The sequence below is a fragment of the Papio anubis genome, chromosome 9 (assembly GCF_008728515.1).
Source record: "Papio anubis isolate 15944 chromosome 9, Panubis1.0, whole genome shotgun sequence".
Taxonomy (NCBI): domain Eukaryota; kingdom Metazoa; phylum Chordata; class Mammalia; order Primates; family Cercopithecidae; genus Papio; species Papio anubis.
The window spans coordinates 38,605,620-38,627,659 of NC_044984.1; the positions used below are offsets into that span (position 1 = coordinate 38,605,620).

Sequence of the window (22,040 nt, forward strand, 5' to 3'; positions counted from 1 at the left end):
AACCCTTATGTTACTAGATTCTGCCATTGCCAAACATTTTCAGAATTTATCTTTTGAAAGTGTTTTTGAAGAGTTTACCTCTCATGAATAGTTTTTTTCATCTGTATTAGTTTCCTAGGACTGTTGTTAAAATGTACCAAAAACTGTGTGACTTAAAGCAACAGAAATTTATTTGCTCGTAGTTCTGGAGGCCAGAGTCTGAAATCAAGGTATTGGCAAGACTATGCTCTCTCTGGAGGCTCCAGAGAGAATCTTGCCTTGCTCGTTGGATGTGGGGCTTACCTCCAGGATTATCCATAATCTGGAATATTCTCATCTCAGGATACTTAATTACATCTAAAAAGGCCCTTCTTTTCCTAATAAGAGGACATTTACAGATTCCAGAAATTATGGCATAGACATGTTTTGGGAGACCATGATTCACCCAACTTACTCTCTTATTCCTACACTTCTCTCCCTGTTAATTCTTTTTTTTTTTTATCATGGCCTGCTCCCCATTTTTCCCCTCCCTTTTTCTCTTTGATTCAACAATCTTAGTACCCATAGAGAAGTTTATTGGGTACAGGGAGGAGGAGTCAGGGTCCAGAAGTTGGAGTTGCGCTATTAGAAGCACATCAAGAAGCAGACCACGCTGTGCTGCACACCTAGTAAATGCTGCTAATGGAAACATACAAGCAATTAGCTCATAACATAAATATAAAAATTGGAAGGCAGATGGGTGGAAGTATCTAGAAGGTATAAATAAATATACATTTATATTATACACACACACACACACACACACACACCCCCAGTCATGTGTTGCCAAATGACAGGAATATGTTCCGAGAAATGCGTTGTTAGGCAGTTTCATTGTGTGAACCTCATAGAGTGTACTTACACAAACCTAGATGATGTGACCTACTACACACCTGGGCTGTATGGTATTGCTCCTAGGCTACAAACGTATGCTGTACAGCATAATACTGTCCTGGATACTGTAAGCAATTGTAACACAATGGTAAGTATTTATGTATGTAAACATAAAAGAGGTACAGTAAAAATATGGTATTATAATCTTATGGGACCACCATCTATATGTGGTCTGTCATTGACCAGTTGACCAAAATGTCATTTTGTGGTGGATGGATGTACTTATTTACATAGAATTTGTCCTGTATGTCTTGTTTTTTTTGTTTGTTTGTTTTGTTTTGTTTTTGGAGACAGAGTCTCGCTCTGTCACCCAGGCTGGAGTAGTGCAGTGGCGCAATTTCGGCTCACTGCAATCTCTGCCTCCTGGGTTCAGACGATTCCCCTGTGTCAGCCTCCCGAGTAGCTAAGATTACAGGTGCACACCACCATGCCTGGCTAATTTTTTGTATTTTTAGTAGAAACAGGGTTTCACCATGTTGCCTAGGCTGGGTCTTGAATTCTTAATAGGGTTTTAAGATAAGATAGTAAAATGAGAGTACATGTTATTACAAAGTAGATTAATTTAAATAATTAAAATATACATTCTAATTTCCTTCACTTTGATTTGAAGCTCTTAAAGTTTTAACACTCATTTTAAAGCTAGATATTAAAGAAGAAATTGAAGATGAAGAAAAGACGATTGAAGATTATATTGATAAAAAGATGAATGATGCTGATTCCACTTCAGTTGAAGCTATGTACTCTGTTGCTAGTCAATGTCTGCATGAAAAGAAAAATAAGAGACCAGACATTAAGAAGGTATGAATTTTGTATATTTATTTAAAAAGAAAGGGGTGGGGTTCATCATATTTTCCAGAGTGTATATTTTAAAGCAAGTGTATAATGTGGTTCTTTTGTTTTTTTTCTATGTCTTTTTATAAGGTTCAACAGCTGCTGCAAGAGATGACAGATTCTTAAAACTATTGGAATAGACTCTTGACTTTTTATATACACCTATCTCAACCATTTTTTTTTTTTTTTAATTTGAGATGGAATCTCGCTCTGTTGCCCAGGCTGGAGTGCAGTGGCATGATCTCGACTCACTGCAAGCTCCACCTCCCGGGTTCACGCCATTCTCCTGCCTCAGCCTTCCAAGTAGCTGGAACTACAGGCATCCACCACCACGCCCGGCTATTTTTTTTTTTTTTTTTTTAGTAGAGACGGGGTTTCACTGTGTTAGCCAGGATGGTCTCGATCTCCTGACCTCATGATCCCCCCGCCTCGGCCTCCCAAAGTGCTGGGATTACAGGCGTGAGCCACCACGCCTGGCCTCAACCATTTTTTTAACTAATTTTTTTCCCAAATATTCTTCTTTACCTTTAGCAAGGCGCAGGCTGTTGCAGGGCAGTGGTTATTAAAGCATGGGTTGAACTTCCAACATATAAAAATAGAGCCACCATATCAACACTTAGCCCTACCCATTAGTATCACACCCAGTTCTTACAGTAATCCCTGAGATATCTCCAAGCATCAAACACAGTTTGAAAATTACAGAGTTAGCAAAAAGAGCCTGGGCTGTATATAGGGTGGAAACACTCTGATCTGAAGCCCAACTGACTCCACTACTAATTTGCTGTAAAGCTTTGGACATACACTTAGCTGCTGTGAGCCACTAATAACATTGGGCTAATATCTGCTGTGCTTCTCTGACAGGTAATCATGAAAATCAAATGATGCAGAATATATACAAGCACTTTGTGAATTATAAAAATAATACAAAATTTAAAGTTTATAGAGCCAGTTACAAAATCCTATTAGTCATATATTTATAGATTGTGTTCACAGCAATCATTTAACCACAAATAAAATATCCCTTGATGATGCTGCCATAATGATATGTCCATTATTAGATTATGTTACATGACAAAGTTGAAAGAATTTTGCAGATGCAGCTAAGGTTCCTAAACAACTCACTCGGAGACTGTTGAAAGGGCCTGACCTAATCAGGTGAACCCTTGCAAGAAGGATTCTCCTTGTAAGCCTTGAAGAAGTATGTACCATGTTGTGAGAGGGCCACATTGGCTAAAACCTAAAGGTGGCCTCTAGAAGATGAGACGTACCTTCCAGTTGTGGGCAAGCAGGAAAAAAATTGGAACCTCAGTTGCAACCACAAGGAATTGAATTCCACCAACAATCTGAGTGAGCTAAGAAGAGTACTCCAAGCTTCAGATGATACCACAACCTAGCTGACACCTAGATTTCAGCTTTGCGTGATCCTCAGTATGAGAACCTGTCTGTGCTGTGCCGGACTTCTAATATATAGAACTGTGAGATAATGGGTCACATTGGCCAGTTGTGGTGGCTCATACCTGTAAATCCCAGCACTTTGGGAGGCTGAGGTGGGCATATCTCCTGAGGTCAAGAGTTCAAGACCATTTTGGCCAACATGGTGAAACCCTGTCTCTACTGAAAATACAAAAATTAGCTGAACGTGGTGGTGAACGCCTGTAGTCCCAGCTACTTGGGAGGCTGAGGCAGGAGAATTGCTGGAACTGGGGAGGCGGAGGTTGCAGTGAGCTGAGATTGTGCCCACTGCACTCCAGCCTGGGTGACAGAGCAAGAGTCTGTCATTCATAAATAAATAAATTAATTAATTAATGGATCACATTAAGCCTTTAAGTTTGTGGTAATCTATTATGCAGTAATAGAAAACAAATACAGATACTCTCCCATGATGTTTTTCCCATGATGATTTCCCATGATATTTACAGGTTCTGCCCACATTTGAGGGGTATGTGGGAATAAAACAGAGCATGTACAGTGGGGGGCTTATAGTCTACATACTGAAATGTGGGGTTGGAGCCCCAACACAAGGCCCCAGCAGGGCACTGCCTAGTAGAGCTATGGGAAAGGTGCTGCCACCCTCCAGACTTGAGAATGGTAGAGCCGCCAGCAGCTTGCACTCTGAGCTTGGAAAAGCCACAGACACTCAACTTCAACTATGAGGGAAGCCGCGTACCCTGCAAAGCCACAGGAGTGGAGCTGCCCAAGGCCTTGAGGGCCCACCCCTTGCACCAGTGTGCCAGGATGCAGGACATGGAATCAAGGAATATGTTGGGGCTTTAAAGTTTAATGTCTTCCCCGCTGGGTTTCAGACTTGCCTCGAGCCTGTTGCCCCTTTCTTTAGCCAATTTCTCCGTTTTGGGACAAGAATGTTTTACTCAGTGCCTGTACCGCCAACTGTATCTTGGAAGTAAATAACTTATATTTTATTTCACAGGCTCATAGGTGGAAGGAGTTTACCTTAAGTCTCAAATGAGACTTTGGACTTTTGAGTGATGCTAGAATGAATTAAGACTTTGAGGGACTATTGGGAAGGGATGATTATATTTTGCAATGTGAGAAAGACATGAGTTTTGGGGGACTGGGGGTAGAATGACATTGTTTGGGTGTTTGTCTCCTTCAAATCTCATGTTTAAATGTAATCCCCAGTGTTGGAGGTGGGGCCTGATGGGAAATGTTTGGGTCATGGGGGCGGATCCCTCATGAATGGCTTAGAGCCACTGGTGATGAGTGAGTTCTCACTCAGTTCGTGCAAGACCTAGTGGCTTAAAAGAGTCTGCTCCCCCTTTGCTTTCCATTGTGATTGTAACCTTCCTGGGGCCTTCATCAGAAGCCAGGCAAATATTGGTGCCATGCTAGTAAAGCCTGCAGAACCATAAACAAAAAAAACCTTTTTTCTTTATAAATTACCCAGCCTCAGGTACTCCTTTATAGTGATGCAAAACAGGCTAACAATATATAAATTTGTAATTTTTAAGTTATATATTGTTTTTATTAAACACTTATGAGTACTGTTTGAAGTGCTTTATTTAATCCTTATAACAATCCTATGAATTTGGTAATAATATTCACATTTTACAGATGAGGAAATTACCCAAGATTATGTAGCTAATAAGTTGCATGGCAGAAATTAGCATCTGGCATCAGTTTGCAATCTTTACCACTAACACTATGTCTGTGCATCATATTAATCATAATCATTTTCTCTGTCATGTGTTGAAAGCTATTGTGCCAAACATTGTGCTAAGAGTTTTAGAAGCATGATCTGATTTGATAAATCTACAGTGTAGATTCTATTCTTTTACTTCTTGAGGAAATTTTGAGACCCCCCCCCAAAGATTAAATAACTTCTTTCCCTTGTTCATTGTATTAAACTGCAGTTCTCCACTCATCTGTATATTTGATGCCTTTTGCAATATGGCTTTGTAATTTTTCCCATCAAGAAGTAAAGTCTATTTCCTCAACCATTAAATCTGGGCTGGCCCTTGTAACTTGCTTACAGAAAAAGTGATGGTCAGTTCCAAGCCCAGGCCTCAAAAGCCCTAATGCACTACTTCTCTCATTTGGAACCCTGCCACTGACATGAGAACAAGCCAAGGGTAACAAGTTGCCAATGACAGACCATGCAAAACAGAGACAACGCATCTCAGATGAGGTCATACTTAATCAGCCCGCCTGCCAGCTGATCACAAACATACATGAGACATGAGAGGTCAGCCAACTGTAGATTTGTGAGGAAGGATAGCTGTTGTTTTAAACTGCTATTTTTTTTTTTTTTTTTTTTTTTTTGGTACAGTCTCACTTGGTCACTCATGCTGGAGTATAGCTGTCTGATCATGGCTTACTGCCGCCTTGACCTCCCAGGCTCAAGTGATCCTCCTGCCTCAGCCCCTTGAGTAGCTTGGAGTACAGGTGCATGCCACCATGTCCAGCTAATTTTTGTTTTTAATTTTTTATAGAGACAGGATCTCACTATGTTGCTGAGGCTGGTCTTGAACTCCTGGATTCAAGCAGTTCTCCTGCCTTAGCTTCCCAAAGTGTGAGATTACAGGTATAAGCTACCATGAAAATCACATTGAAAATCACAGTTCGTTATGCATTAGTATTACTAAATCATGTTTAGTCATGTAGCCAGTAAGTGGCAGTCAGAAACACACACACACACAAGGATATGGCCCAGCTTGTCTTATTATAAATACAGCTTGATAATTACAAAACTAAGAAATACAATCTAACCCCCATTCATGGCTTGCCTCTTTCCCATTAACCATCCAGAGTTCACTAAGAAACTACAGCCTGACTGAATCCTAGCAAATGAGGGTAGTAGTGGAGCAGCACTGACAGTGGAATAGAGGCTGGTCTCAGTCTTTTCGGAGCACAGAATCAGCTGAATGAAGATCCCTACTGGAAGGCACTTGATGCTCAGGAATGGGTCAGTACCGGCATTTTGTGTGGTGGAACCCATGGCTTTCACAGGGCAACAGATTTTGCCAGTGCTAGTGAGTCTTGCTGTGGCCAGAAATAAAATGATGGAGGCTAGATCCTCTGGTGACCTACCACTGCTGGCATGTGCTCCTTTCACAGCTGTTCTTCAAGGAAAGGTAAATTCATTTATTCATTCAACAAATTTAAAAATGCCCACTATGTCATAGAAACTTCTAGGTGCTAAGGATGTAGCAATGAATGAAACTAAACTTCTTGCCCCATTGAACTTGAAACTTTTAGTGGAAGAGACAACATATGCACAGATATAGAATACCTAAGTGCCATGAGGATTAAAGCAGGATTAAGGTGAGAGGAACAAGGAGTACAATCAGATTGGGAAATTAGGGGAGACCTCTCTAAGGAGATGACACTGACCCTTGAGCAGAGACCTGTAAGTGAGGAAGGCATGTAGACACCGGGTTAGAGTGATCCAGTGTGGGGAACACATTCAGTGCTCTTGAGGCTGTGCTTGGTCTACTAGAGGAACAGAGAGCTGTCTATGAACTGAAGCAGACTGATCAAGGAAGGTAGAGAGTCACGGGCAAGTCATGTAGAAGCTACTGGGCAACAGTAAGACCTAAACTTTCTTCTATGAGATAGTGCCACTATCATAACTAGTACAGTGTAAAACTTCAGTTTGTTGGCTGAATTGGGGTGGGGGAGAGCTACAATTTATATGATTTAAGGTAAACTGTTCCCAGTCATGGCTAGCCATGAATCATTTGTAGAACTATTTGATTCCTGGACCCACCTACTGGGTCAAAATCTAGCATGAAACCCAGAATTAGTATTTTATTTAAAAAAGAACATTCCAGGCTGGGTGCGGTGGCTCACGCCTGTAATCCCCACACTTTGGGAGGCCGAGGTGGGTGGATCACGAGGTCAAGAGATCAAGACCATCCTGGCCAACACAGGGAAACCCCATCTCTACTAAAAATACAAAAATTAGCTGGGCGTGGTGGTATACACCTGTAGTCCCAGCTATTCGGGAGGCTGAGGCAGGAGAATCACTTGAACCTGGGAGGGGGAGGTTGCAGTGAGCCAAGATCACGCCACTACACTCCAGCCTGGTGACAGAGCAAGACTCCATCTAAACAACAAAAATTCCATCCTTAAATGTATGACTGTATTTGCAAAGAAAATGTGAAAGGATATACACCAAACTATTTACAGTACGAACCTCAGGCATATTATTTTAGTTCTGAGTAGAAATGCCTTAGCTTCAGTGTTTAAGTTTTAACAATGAGCCTTTTTGTTTTGTTTTTTGAGACAGTCTCTCTCTGTCACCCAGGCTGGAGTACAGTGGTGTGATCTCCGCTCACTGCAAGCTCCACCTCCCAGGTTCACACCACTCTCCTGCCCAGTCTGTAGCTGGGACTACAGGCGCCCACCACCACGCCCGGCTAATTTTTTTGTATTTTTAGTAGAGACAGGGTTTCACTGTGTCAGCCAGGATGGTCTCGATCTCCTGACCTTGTGATCCGCCCGCCTCAGCCTCCCAAAGTGTTGGTATTACAGGCGTGAGCCACCACGCCTGGCCCAATGAGCCTTTCTAAAGCTATATCCGCATCTTTTGTAAAACTGCTACCAAAGACATCCATTTTGTCACATCTCTAATAAAAAGGATTTGAAACCAAATTGCACACAGGAGTGCATTCAACGTTCTTCAGATGAATGAATACAGTGGCAAGTCTGAAGAGTTTAGTGTCAAGTAAATTGGTACTGGGGTGCTTCTATCACAGAAAATGAATAACTCATGGCATTTTTACTATTGCTACAACAGTGGCAAATTTTTAATCTAAGCACTCTGTAGTCACAATTATCCTTGCCTAGGTTTAAAGCTACTTAAAATCCTTTTTGGACTTAGGCAGACTAACAAATAAATGAATGGGATTTCTAACCTAACACCAGGTACTGAGTTATGCAAAATTACACAAACATTACAAAAAACTACAGTAGAAAAACCAACAGAACATACACAACTTAAAGAGAAAAAATTTTTATTGTGATATAAAATGCACTTATAAAATGTCCACCAGAAGGCATGTAATTCTTCACTGCTATATAAATTTATTGGGAATATGTTATTCACCATCTAGATATGATAATGCCAACTAAAACATACTGTAAACGATGAGTTATACTCTATAACAAATGCATCACTGATTTTCAGCAATCATTGGTTTAGTAATAATCAGTTTAAGACTATAATCACATCTCTATTCTGGAATGTCCATTTGTTTTAATGTAGTGTAGTGGAATTTAGAGTATAATTGCACATAGATGGTACAGAAAAACATTCACTTCTAAATTATTTTATACCTTCATGACAGGTAGTCTTCCTGACCGAAAACACCAGCTTCAGCTATGGTCTGCAACACAGCTCCAGGATGCTTAATGCAATAATTTGGGTGTATGTATGTCTGTCTACATGTACACCCATGGAACAACTTATATCTTTAGTAAACAAGTGCAACATTGTCAGTTATCCTGCATGTTTAAATATTATAGTCTGATTATTTGTAAACAAACAAAACCCCACACAAATACTCTAAATTCTATTTTTAAAATCTGTCAACCCATAATTATTCTAATATGCTTTACTTACTCGAACACAAATTTCTGAAAGGTGCATATATTACCTTAGATAATAAGGTTTAGAAATGAGTGCTTCACACTATGAAATGTGCATTTCCGGTAATTGATTTACGCAGCATAAAGTTTAGATCAAGAAATTACAAATCCTGGATCCCCACATTTCATTTAGAAAATGCCTCAAAGTTATGGCTCTTGCAGCAGGTTTAACAGATTAAACATGAAGTGTTCTAGCTCCCTCTATTTCAAGTATCAAAGAAATATGAGGCTCAAAATCTCTCTAGGTTGTAACTGATAATGCAAAGCATTAGAAAACAGTTAAATGTGTTTTGAAATACAGTATTAACTGAGATTATTAAGGTGTTTATCTGTGTTAGCCTGTTAAGTACCAGGACTTTAAAGTCATTTTAAATCTGAGTATTTGCTCAGAAGTGATAAAGAACACAATTTGCCTATAAATGTATGGTTTTGGAGAAAAAAGTCAATCCTGATTTTTAAAACTCAACATTTTTTGTTTCCTTTTGATGATATTAATTTAAATTTCAATCTGAACATAAATTTTTGGCCTCACAGAGCATTAGAAAGATAATTTACTAAGGCTGTTTAAAGTCTTTCAATGTCATCAGAAATCCTGCAGTATAGAAAATATCTAGTACCCTTAAAGTTTCAGAGTGAGCTGATCTGCAATTTTAATGCTATTAAAAAAAAGTCAAATATAAAAGACTGCTGCAATGTAAAGCACTATTTCTAAAAATTGCAGACATGATCCTACAGTCTGACAGAGCTAGTGTGCTAGCTCTGAGTAAGCAACTTCCGGCCTTTTCCAAGACATACTAAGTTTCCAGCTTAGAAAATACTCTAGCCTGGTCCTTAACATATTCATTAAGTAGTATGAATACTTTAAGGTCTTTCTGTCCCACAAGAAAGTAGGAAGTTTACCCTTTGAGACATCAGACTTTCTAGAACTGGCCCAACTGTATAAAATTTTAAGAAGTATTTGTAGTGTGGAATCAACACTATGAAAACAGTGTGACAAAATTAAACACTATGTTGAACCCTTTTCTAGCTTTAACTCAAAAGTAGAAATCATGAGTTTTCTATAACATTAATTTTAAAAACACACAGAAGTGAAAAGTGCCATTTTCCAAAAAGTACAATTTTTTTTCCCACTTTATATCAACATGGAATGATTTCAGTTCTCCTGTACTAAAAGCTGGACTTTTAAAAAACTAGTATTGCAATGTTTAATGTGATGACTTTAATCAGTAGTAGCTTCAGTTTCCGCTGGGCCCCTAATTAGTCTTCGAATTCCTCTTTTTCCTGCAGGACCTTTTGGTTTTGCAAAACTTTGCTTGTGTGCATGCTGCTTGGGATGTACTTCTTCATAAAGGAAGTCTGCAGTCAACTCATCCCCATTGTCTATCTCAATCTGTAAAAGATAAAATTAGAAGCACAACATTCAAAACCTAATACAAGCAACAAGCTGGTTTTCAGGTATATGAATGCTCACAAATAATACCCATTCCAGTAAGGCAGAATCAAGGACCATATGTAAACAGTTTCACTTTCTTCTTTTGGGGGAAGGGGCTAAATTGCTTGAATATATAATCAGCTATATTCACTTCCTTCTTGGTTCTTTCTTACTGCTCCAGTTTAAATAATATTTAAAAGTAGAAGCCACCACTATATTCTCAAGTTGCTGTGATACACTATTTATTCAAGGAACATTTACCCATGGCCCTTTCATCACTTGGGTCACTTGAAAGCCCTCTACAAGAGAGGTAAACAAACCATGGCCCAAAGGCCAAATCTTGCCCAAGGTAAGATTGTTTTACATTTTTTAAGGGTTGTTAAACAACAATATGTGACAGAGATTATATGTGGCCTGGCAAAGCCTTTACTTACTATTTGGTCCTTTGTAGAAAAAGTCAGCTGATCCCTGCTGTAGAAGGTGCTACCCATGATAAAGTGATTGATTCTTAGGAACTTAAAAAGCATGAAGGGTTCAGAACCTAAAAACACTGGTAGTTTTTAAGGACCTGTATTCGTATGAGTTTAAGGGCTCAAGAATATATATCTTTCCCCATGCCCTATCTGTACTTAAGAAAATTAAATTAAGAAAACTGGTAGCTTAGTTTCCAAAATTCAAATGTTTATGCTTATTCCTTACTTCCCCCAAACTGGAAAGACTCCCAACCATCCCATAATTCACAGTCATAATGGAGACTGTAATTCCTTATTAATATGGAGTCCAGAAATAATCACAAGTATGTAGCTCTCGCAGCACTGTCCAATAGGACTTTTTGCACTGATGGAAATGTCCTATACATTCTGCACTAACCAATAAAGTAGCCAGTAACCACATTTAGCTAATGAGCATTTGACATGAGGATAGTGGAGTTAAGAAACAGAACTTTAAATCTTATTTAAAGTTAAATAGCCACATGTGGCTTACTAGAAAGTACAGATATATATAGAGATGGGGATCATGATAGGTAGTCCCCAGGCACTTAGAGGAGATCCTAAGGATTTAGGATGATAACAAGAAAAATAAATATTTTCATTTATAAATCACAACACATCAGAAACTACATAGAAATGAAAAGAAAAATTTAGCAAAAACTGAAGATTTTAAAATGGCTACCTTTCTAATTACATCCATTTGTAGTTGTCTTTCTACAATTTCTAGCAGAGGGCTCTTGCAGCTAGAATATAGCATCCGCTCTCTTATACTGCATGTGTATCCAGGCATTGAATAAATAAAAACTGTAAGTTCAAATAATAACAAATATAATTAGCATATCAATACATAAACTTCATAAAACTACAGCTAAGCCCTCTGGGCAAGAAATAAGTAAGCATATAGGGCTGATATACTAATAAACAAACTGAAAGTAACGTGTTAAAAACAATGTATCATATACCTATGGACTCTAAATAGTCTCCTTCATGGGAATGTTTATACAGAAAGAAATGGTAACGAGCTGAATCCTTGGGAATCCTCTTTGGCAAATCTTTTAGTTCTGTATTTGTTGTGTTGGCCAAAATTATAATTTCATTTTTTATATCTATTTCCTGCCAATAAGAAACAAAATATATTCATTAAAACCAGATATAAAGAAATTAAGTTAAAACATGTAATAAAAAGACTAAGAGATAAAGGAGGAACTTAGTTCTGCACTGTTTGACTTTTTCACAACAAACATTTACAAAATGAATTTTAGAAATCAGAAAGCATATTTAAAATTTAAAATACATTAAAAATAAACCCTATATGAGCCATAAACTATCAAAAAGAGCAGCCACTTAATAATCATTATACATCTCTTACCAACTGCACATAATTGAGCTGTCTTTTATTCAATTTTTCCAAAGCCTGAAAGGCTTCTCGAGAAATGGGAAATGCTACTCCTTGTAGTGTTTGATGCTTAGTGTCCACACCCACGTCAGTCTGTACCTAAGTATGACAGATTTAATTTACAAGTTTAGCAGTTAGCAGTATCCTATGGCAAAAATAAGAAAACCCAACCTCTATAAAATAGCATCATTCAACCCTAGCCCAGCCTATAATTAAAATTATTTTTCACATTTGTTCACGGTCCTGCTAGCATTTTGTCAACATGCAGAGTGCATGACACATCTTTATGACAATGTTGGAAGTGAACATTTGCATGAGTGTACAAAATTAGTGGGGTTTGGGGGCGTTTGTTTTTATGTTTGGTTTGGCACAATTTCAATGAGCTACACAAGCTCTTTAGATTACACCATTAGTTATAAAATTTTACTTGATAGAATTTATAAACAACAATCTACATACAGTATGTATAGAACTTTACTTTGTTCTGTTGGACAGAAAACGCAACACAAACACCATGCACTGAATTGAAAGGAAGTACAAACAGTGTACAAAGACATAACACAGCTCAACAAGTTATACTACTGCAGAAGTTCCAGACTTAAGAGATTTCTTTACTAAGAACATGGTGTGCATGTACTGGAAGAGGAGAAAGATAAGAAAGCATTCAATGCACATGTTTAAGATTTTTATACTTGATAAATGATAGCTAGCAGAGCGTCTCATTTGCAGTGTTGCAACAGAAAGTCCAATAGAAATTTTACTTTTAAAAAAATGAATGGAGATTCTACAGCATAAATGATATTAGTTAATGAAAACATCATAGAACATATGCGAATGCATACCCCAAAATGATCCTCTGGGCTCTGAGTGCAAGGAATAAAACAAACTATCAAACTTGTAAAAAAAAAAAAAAAAATCATATAAAAAGCCCTACTCAAATAACATGAATTAAAATCATATGACAGATCCTTGCTACCAGTTTAATATTAAATGATATTCAACCGTTCTCCAGACTGATTCCTATTAGTCTGTGACTCAGGCTAATGAATAGTAGTTTCAGCCACTTGTTCTTTTCTGTAAAGTCCCAGTAGAAATACAGTAGTTATTCCAGTATATTAGAATGGCTGTAGAAAACATATTAAAAATAATGATAAACTATAAAATAATATGGCTGAAATTTATTGACTCAAATATGCTCAACAGGTACTCAAATAATAATCTTCCATATATATCTCTATTCAAGTAGAGTTCACAGAATTTAATTTGTAGACTCTCCAGAAAGCCAACAAAACAATAATCTGCTTCAGGCAACCTTATTAGATATATTCTTTGCACTAAATGGGTAACACACTTTTTCTCTATATAATATTCAAAGTACAAAGTTTGCAACAGTTGTACTTCAACAGGAAGATTTACTATTCTGACAGGAAGATTACAGGAAAAGCTATTTATAAAATGCATATAAAGTTTAATATTCTAAGCTACTTATAAAATGCATATAAAGTTTAATATTCATTTTTAACTTTTCTTTTCTGAAAAGACATTAAGCACACAGACTTATCTCTAAACGAAATGGAATAAACCTAAGCTACCTAACTTCTTTAATCTCTAGTTACCTCCCACATCTACTAATTAAAAATATGGTATTTTCAAACACTTAAAATCGTGCAAAGGCTTTGAAGTTGTAACTTACCTCACTTATTTTAATCTGTCGTAATTCTTCCTCAGCTGCAGTCAGTGGGGCAGGGGAAGATTGTGATAGCAAGTATTTTTTATATCCATGTAATGATACATCTTCCTGCAAGTACAGAATAGACTATAATCAGTAATTCTCTAGAATTAAAACGACAGTGAGGTTACTTTAGGAAAAGCAAAATCATTAACAGAAAAGATTTTAAATTAAAATAAATAGCATTATGAATTTTAATATATTTTTACTTTAATCCTCAATTTTAAGTTTCAAAACTTTTTAACGGGAGTACCTACTGTTCATTTTATATGACGTTTCATAATTACTAAATAGTTTGTATGAGTTTCATACTGGCAAAGTGAAATACTGAATCTGGTCATCCTTTAAGTCTATAGGACAACTGTAATTAACCTTCTGGGGAAAACTGCCCAATGATTATCCAATAATCAACATATTCAGATTCTGAATACTATGTTATAATGATTTATATAATTTCTTTGTAATTATTCATGGAAAACTATTATAGTTTTCATGTCAAAAGAAAAAAATACTACAAAGAGGTCTACCTATCATCAAAATTTTGTGGTTTAGAAGACTGAGACTCATGAAATTGAGAAACTGGCCGACTTCACAATTAATGGTGAAGCAGCAATATATTCCCATCTAGTCTTGTGCTCTTTCCACTAGATTATATGACTTCCTGAATCAGAAAAGCTCTAAACAAACAAAAAAGTTCAAAAATATATTTCAGTGTTTCAATTTGTGTATATACATGTAAATACATATATTTACCATGTACATTAGAAGAATCAGTACGTTTCAATACACTTATTGTCAATGTCAAACAGATACAAATGAATAAACTCAAAGTTACATCAGGTAACTTTTATATCATATGAAATATAGTATTTCTCTTATTCTCATGTTTTCAGATTATCCATCTGAATTCATATCAATTACCCATTACCTAGGAGTTCTTCTTTAATCATTTTAATTGCAACATATAGAATCCACATAAAAATATAATACCTTTACTGTTCCAAATACTTCATCTTTAATGTGGCCACCTCCAAATTCCTTCTTCAGAGTTGCTCTTGTTGCTGCATACAACATTTTTTGACGAACCTATTCAGTTGTGAAAGTTTACTTAGAAGTTAATAAATGAAAACATTACAAAAGAAAGCACATTTTGAATGTATTAATATCCTAAATCATATTAAAAATAAAACTGAGCTGAAGTCCACCCACTATAATATGCTAAAATATATGTGTACAAATAACCATCATTAACATGGGCATCTAAACTATTCAATGGCTATTAAGATAGACTTCAATTTACAATGTCACTTTTTTTGTTTTTTGAGGTGCAGATTTGCTCTTGTTGCCCAGGCTGGAGTGTAATGGCACGATCTCAGTTCACTGCAACCTCCGCCTCCCAGGTTCAAGTGATTCTCCTGCCTCAGCCTCCTGAGTAGGTGGGATTACAGGTGTGCACCACCACGCCCGGCTAATTTTTTGTATTTTTAGTACAGACGGGGTTTCACCATGTTGGTCAGGCTGGTCTCAAACTCCTGACCTCTGGTGATCCACCCACCTCAGCTTCCCAAAGTTTAGGGATTACAGGCATGAGCCACCGTGCCTGGCCACATTTTAAAGTTGAAAAAAATATAAATTGTTTAAATTCTTTATTTTGCAAACTCATGAGTTCAAGAATAAAAAAATTAAAATATGAGGAAAACTGAAATGAAGTAACTTTGATAGTGACATTCTTCTCAAACCTGTATCAAATATTACGAATTAAGTTGTTAAGAATCAAAATTCATGGCTTACTGATGGCACATACCATTCTAGGCGGGACACAAAGATGGAAAAAAAATTAAAGAGTCAACTAGTATCCATGGAAAGCTACCAAAGGTAACTACCAATTAACAAAGAATTTCATAATCCTACATGGTCAAATCCAGTATTTCTTTCAGATAGAACATGGGGAATTAAACAGGAATGGGATGATCTTTTGAGAACAATATCTAGATAACTTTAAAAATAATTATTTTTTAATAAGAAAAATCCAAATTAATTTTTCAAATATTGGGCCATGTTCATATATTAATTCTGTCTAGTCTATTGTTCTATTTAGTCAATCTACTACCAGCTTTCCTAAAATACTTGTTTGTATGCAGACCCATCACTTCAATGGTAGTGATTAATAAATGCATAATACTAACAAAATTTAATATTATGTTCAATTAGTTCTCAGATTTATTACAATTATTACTCTCAGGGCCAGGCAGTTTCATTTTTCAGAGGCCCATGGAGTCATTTTAAAATTGCCACAAATTAGGTTGGACACAGTGGCTCATGCCTGTAATCCCAGCACTTTGGGAGGCCGAGGTGGGTGGATCACTTAAGGCCATGAGTTTAAGACCAGCCTGGGCAACACGGTGAAACCCCATCTCTACTAAAAATATAAAAATTAGCCGGGTATGGTGTGACACATGCCTGCAATCCCAGCTACTCAAGAGGCTGAGGTGGGAAAATCACTTGAGCCTGGAAGGCAGAGGTTGCAGTGAGCCAAGATTGCACCACTGCACTCTGGTCTGGACGACAGAGTGACATTCTGCTTTAAAAAAAAAAAAAAAAGAAAAAATTGCCATTGCCACAAATTTTTAAATCTTAAATCAATAATAATTATTTTGATTTCAATGGCATAACTCCCAAATTTGAGCACATTATTCCTGATTCTATATTATAAATCCTAGGATTTTCCTCATGATCATTCCCTTCTATGGGAAATAATTATTGCTTTTTAACCTTTATTTGACCTAGAAATTTCAAAAACATCTTTCTAGCATTTACTGTTAAACAAACTATAAAAAAGTTACTTACATGAGAATGATCTGGAGACCATGCAATGAATATCCATTCATATCCCTGGGCATTCTGAGAATCTAACCTGAATAATATATAGCACGGTTGTTTGTCCTCCAACAGGGGTAAAACAAAGGAATCATAATCCTTATCCCAGGAATCTGAAGGCTGACTATATGATCCAATCACAAGTTGTTCTATGAAAAATTATTTTTAGAAAGATAGGTAAATGGTTTGAAATATCAAGTGGTAGTGTGATGAAGACTAGAAAAATAAATATATAGTCATTTCCCAGTTACTATTATTCACATCGAAAAGTTGAAAAGAAAAATGTGGCAGCATAGAAATTATGATACAGAGTATTATAAAAACTGATAACTTTTTATGAACATGGTTAAAATTTTTTAAATATACACAGCCTAACAAAGAAACATATAAAAATGATCATAACAGTTGAATTGAATGGTCAAATAATGGGTGGTTACGTTTCTACTTTCCAAAATGTCTGTGCTTAAGTTATCAACAAAATACATTTAAACTACCATTCAAAAGTTTAATTTCTGACATTAACATTGAATTGTACAGTAAGAAATATTAAATAAAACCAGGTTTAACTCCTATTTATTTGGCCATAATGCTACAGATTTAAACATTTGCCTAGATGCATACACTGGTATGGCCACTTTGAAATGCTATTCGGCAGAATCAAGTAAAGTTGTGAATCTACTATGCATACAGAAACTCTTACACATAAATACAAGGGTGTTCACTGCAGCACTATACAGTAACAATGAAGACTGGAAATAGCCTCAATGTTCATCAATAAGAGAATGGAAAAATAATGTGTGGCATAGTCATATAACATTCTGTTCAGATTTAAAATCAATTATTGAGCTATCAAAACTAATTGCAAATGTAACATTTTCAGAAAAAGGAAAGATACAGAATAAGATGGTATCATGCAGTTTATGTGAACTCAAAGAGCACTATATGCTGTTTAGGGATATACGTAAAAAGAGACTGCACAAATATCAGAACTCCTAACTGCAGTTGCCCCAGGGGAATGAGGTCAGAAGCAAAACTGTTTAAAGGGGATGCTCTTATACCACAAAAACACTGAATTTTCTAAAATGCTTGAAGTAAATATGATAAAATGTTAGCAGTTATTAATAAAGGGGAGATATAGATATTTATGATACAATTTTAGTCTTTGGAATTTTCCTTATCTAAAACTTTTCACAAAACAAAAAAGTAAAACCAGAAAATAATAATTTAGGAAGTAGTGCCATTTTCCTTCTGTAGAGATGCTAGTTAGATTAACTTTTCCATTTTAGATCCTTAACTAGTCACTTAGGAAGTGATGGTATTAAAAATTTTACCTCAGTATTTTTAAAATATGTTGTTTTACAATATACATATATTCCTATTGAATGTTATATGTAAACAAATGCATATTTTACCAACTATTCTGGTACTTTTAATACATAAGCAGAAAACAGAAAACAAATTAGATTTACTTCCAGTTTGTGAAAGAACAAGTTACTTTTCCAAAGCAAAATATTTTCAGATATTTAAGAAATTAGGCCGCTGGAATATTTTAACATATTCATTTGTGACTGAGTAGCTATAATAGTAGTAATTGTCCAAATTCAAATCTGCCTGATTTAAAAGATTCTCCCACTCAACCAGATTCCCTGTTTACAGAATTATTTTTAAAGAATCAATTTGTAGTTTGTTATATTCTCAGAACTTTCCCAAAACAAGAAAGGGTAATAATCATTTCTGTAGCAAAGGTTGCAATCAAATGGAGTAAATGGGAGTTTGAAATCCTTTGTTTGTATTTAAAAACAAACTTTATTGAATAATTCACAAGTAATTTTTTTTTTTTTTTTTGATAATCACCTGTTTAGTGATTTCCATTCCAGAGATGGAAGCACTGACATTAGAAATGGACTGTGGTGCAGAAACTAAGACACAAAAAGTAAAAGAGGAAGAAGTCACATCAAAAAACATCTTTCTGTTTCCCTGATAGTCACATAATTCAGAAGGAAATCAGGGGCCCACAGGGACCTGCACAAAATATGAGGAATCCAAGTTACTGTAAGGGAAGATTTGAACTTGCTTCACATTAATTAATAGTTCAAATCACTGAGAACACACACTAAGTTTAAAAATACAACGGCCACCACTAATCCAGGAACAAAAAATATTTTAAAATATTTAACTAACCATTTTCAATAGATATTTTCAGAAGTCTGTACTTTCCATTTCTGGCTCTGGCAAAGATCTCTTTAACATCTTCACTCGCTGTGAAAAAAGATAATGAAAGTAAACTTTTTATACTTACATATAAATACTTTCCTATCTATATTGAAAAAATTAATTAGAACACAAAGAAAAAATCTGGAGCATGTAGCATCCTTATTATCAGTATTATAAAACTTTACCGCATAAAATAATGAAGACTGTATACAATTAAGAAATATAAATATTAGCATTTTAAAAGTATGTTAATAATTCTAATCTGTTTTAGCTATATAATTCTGTGCAGAAATAACACTGGGGTGAATATACTGAAGTTACTCAAACCCAATAATGAGCAAATTACAATTTTGAAAAACTTTTATTGCTCCTTTGAAAAGTATTGAAAACCTGCTTTCATTCTCTAATTCAGTTTCAAGCTTATGACACTCCTTCATCAATTCACTTTCTGTATTTTCCCGTTAAAAACAACAGTAAATATCAAATATCCTAACTTGATTAAAGAAAAAGACAGTAAAATGCATTCAGTCTTAATTCTGGTTATATTTTTCTAACTTGCATTTCTCAAAAGCTAGATTAAAATCATTGAATAAATATGTATTTAATAACTAACGCTTGTGTTCCTATTAAAGCTTCGATTTCGTTCTAATTTCGTTCCTGTGTTGTCTATTAGCAGCAAGAACCACTATGTAAGTAGGTAGTGCTTGCTATAAGCCTCAAGCATGAGAGTCAATAACGACATATTTATATATCGAAATTAATGCGGATAAATAAAACAACGCTTTTAGATTTGAGACTGTTTTGCTTCTGCGTGCATGCAGGGGGTATGTGGCGTGGTGTCAAAAATCTTTAAGAACAAAACATACAATTAAGTGTTCATCTGGGAGAAATACTCGCTATTAACAGTAAAAGCTTGAGTTTATACTAGAACTCGTTAAGTGATCACGAGTAACCCGGGGATATATTATTTGACTCTTGATGAGGTGAGCACCTCCAGGCTGCCCAATTTCAAACCAGGAAATAATGGAGGTCAGATACAACTGCACATTGAACTGTCTGCACGCATTACATGCAACTATACAGATCAGTTTCCCTTGGGGAGTACCTAGGAAAAAGATCAAAACACAAACACGCTACACTCGAGATTTCTCAGAACAACTCTCACTTTCCTATTTGGGGAGAAAGTGCGGGAGAGTTTTGGGAAGCACCCCTACTGATGTGAGAAAGATTCTGGCATGTTTCTTTTCGTAATCAAAAGTCCTGTAATATTCTCCTTTGGATCATGAAAAGGAAAACTCGCCTGGCTCTCGACAGCGTAGGGAAGCCCCAGTCGCCTCCACTGTCCCAGCTCTTCCCTACCTGACCAAAAGGGGGAAAGTTGGGCTAATGTCGGGGACGGTGGAAGGCACGCCCCCTTCAACCAGGCCGCCTCGAAAGCCAATTTCCTTCGCTCCCCCGAATTTCGAGTCCATCTGCAACGTGGCGGCAGCAGGAACCGGGCTGGAGGAGGACGCAGGCCGGGAGCGCCGGGGAAGCAGGAGCGCGGAGAGGCGCCGAGGCCCGGCTCGCCGCGCGAGACCGACTTCCGGAGGTCCAGGCCAGACTCCAGCCCTGCCCGTCCTGCAGCCTTCCGGGCTCTTCCGAGCCTCCCGGGAGCCCCTTCCCTGCGGGTCGCGCCGGGCTCTGTTACCTTGGATGCCGGTCTGGTGGGACATGGCGACGGCCGCTAGTTCCCGGCTCCGGCGCTGAGTGCGGCGAGCGGCCCCGGCCGGCGGCCCCAGGAAGTGGCTGCTCCTCCGCCGGTCCCGGCGCGTCATCCGCCCGCGACCCGGGGCCGCCCCGCCCCGTGAGATTGACTGAGTGCCCTAGCGCCCCGACCGCCCCACCGCCCTTCCTGGCCGTCGGGCTGCAGTACAACCCCCGGCCTTGCGACCTTAGCTCTCTGTTTGGGGTCCTGCTTCTGCTCTTGCCGCCGCCTCTCCCGCTTCTCCCTGGGGGGAAATGCCGCAGAATCTACACAGCTCCGTGCTTCGACGTCTGCCCTCTGAAGATCGCGCCGACGCCGCCATTCGCTGCCTCAGCGAAGGGATGTTTTAAAACGGAAATGATCATTTTACCAAATAGGCATTTTCAGCTTAAAAAAGATGTGCACATTATCTTTCTTGGTTTACTCTTCCTATAATCGATACCGTTTAGTGTAGAAGAGCCTTCTCCTTGCTCCACTGTTTTGAAAGAATATAATAGACTGCCTTTCATCAAATTTTCCCACGATTTTAAATTGAGTTAATCTCAGACTGTTAACTTTTCTTTTCAGTTGGACACATTTAGAGACTCACTGTATCTTTCTCTTCACTCCAAAAAGAGACAGCCACTAAGAGATTAGCTGATTTGAGTATCCTTCTGTGGTCGATTATACCATTGCAAATCCTGCTCTGCTTTAGGTTGGCAGTTTATTATTTTATCCAATAATTATTCAAAATTCACTTGGACAGATTTGTAAGGTAACAGCAGGTATTACTTTAAAATCTTTTCCATTCCTGCTTTTACAAACATATAGTTCCTGAAAGGTAATGTTAGTTTTTGGGGGAGTTTGGGTTTTTTTGGTACTGCTTCTCTACTGCTACTAGGTGAGAAGCTAGTTCTTATTTTTAGGGCCTTGAAGTGACACATATACAAAATTATAATCTAATGAACAAGGAATTTATTCAGGTCAATAATACAAGTGCCAGTTAATCACTATTCAAATACTATACAATGTATTTTTAATGAGTAATTCACAGGCCTGCAATTGTTTTTCTTTACAAGGATCACAGCAAACAAGGTTATGTTCTATTCCCTGTTATCTGAGCTCTGTTTTTCAGACATATTCTTATATTCGGTAATAAACTAAATCTGAGTTTTATGACTTGTATGGATTTAAGAAATGTAGGGAGGAGTTTCATTCTAACCCAATTCTTCCTGACACAATGGTTCGCCCTGATTTACCAGTTTTTTACTACATCGCTGAGCAGAGAGAAAATTGCAGAGTTGACTTGCAGCGTTTTAACT

General features: G+C 37.2%; 2 protein-coding genes across 15 annotated transcripts in view; one reads left to right on the plus strand and one right to left on the minus strand.

Annotated features, from left to right (window-relative positions):
* The window catches only part of IRAK4 (interleukin 1 receptor associated kinase 4), a 37,308-nt gene extending 31,018 nt beyond the window's left edge, over positions 1-6,290 (plus strand). For 6 of the 13 annotated variants that reach the window (XM_009180553.3, XM_009180552.3, XM_017945812.3 and 3 more), the window contains 2 exons: positions 1,552-1,710; positions 1,834-1,997. In XM_009180553.3, coding sequence (XP_009178817.1) covers positions 1,552-1,710; positions 1,834-1,869 — 195 coding nt within the window. In that variant the 3' untranslated portion in view covers positions 1,870-1,997. Of the gene's footprint in view, positions 1-1,551; positions 1,711-1,833; positions 2,000-6,009 lie in introns of those variants that run through there. The other 7 variants (XM_003906229.5, XM_009180549.4, XM_009180550.4 and 4 more) reach the window with 4 other exon arrangements.
* Positions 6,291-8,202: 1,912 nt separating this feature from the next.
* TWF1 (twinfilin actin binding protein 1) lies at positions 8,203-20,831 on the minus strand. 2 transcript variants are annotated; one of them, XM_003906231.3, is made up of 10 exons: positions 20,683-20,817; positions 18,960-19,037; positions 16,749-16,927; positions 14,892-14,987; positions 13,866-13,970; positions 13,015-13,035; positions 12,146-12,271; positions 11,739-11,889; positions 11,459-11,580; positions 8,203-10,243 (listed from the first exon to the last, which is right to left on the minus strand). In XM_003906231.3, the coding sequence occupies exons 1-10, from the start codon at positions 20,807-20,809 to the stop codon at positions 10,073-10,075; spliced, it is 1,176 nt and encodes a 391-aa protein (XP_003906280.1). In that variant the 5' UTR covers positions 20,810-20,817; the 3' UTR covers positions 8,203-10,072. The 2 variants fall into 2 exon arrangements, with proteins under 2 accessions (XP_003906280.1, XP_003906279.1); XM_003906230.4 differs by lacking the exon at positions 13,015-13,035 and having other exon boundaries at positions 20,683-20,831.
* Between the last annotated feature and the right edge of the window lie 1,209 nt (positions 20,832-22,040).

Bases quoted from the DNA above. Each gene is read 5' to 3' on its own strand.
- TWF1 (XM_003906231.3), bottom strand. From the start codon at position 20,809: ATGACGCGCCGGGACCGGCGGAGGAGCAGCCACTTCCTGGGGCCGCCG. The intron at 13,036-13,865 runs GTAAGTTACAAC...CCTTGCACTCAG, and splicing joins GACAGATTAAAATAAGTGAG to AGCCCAGAGGATCATTTTGG. The intron at 12,272-13,014 runs GTATGCATTCGC...TGTCATACTTAG, and splicing joins GCCCAGAGGATCATTTTGGG to GTACAGACTGACGTGGGTGT.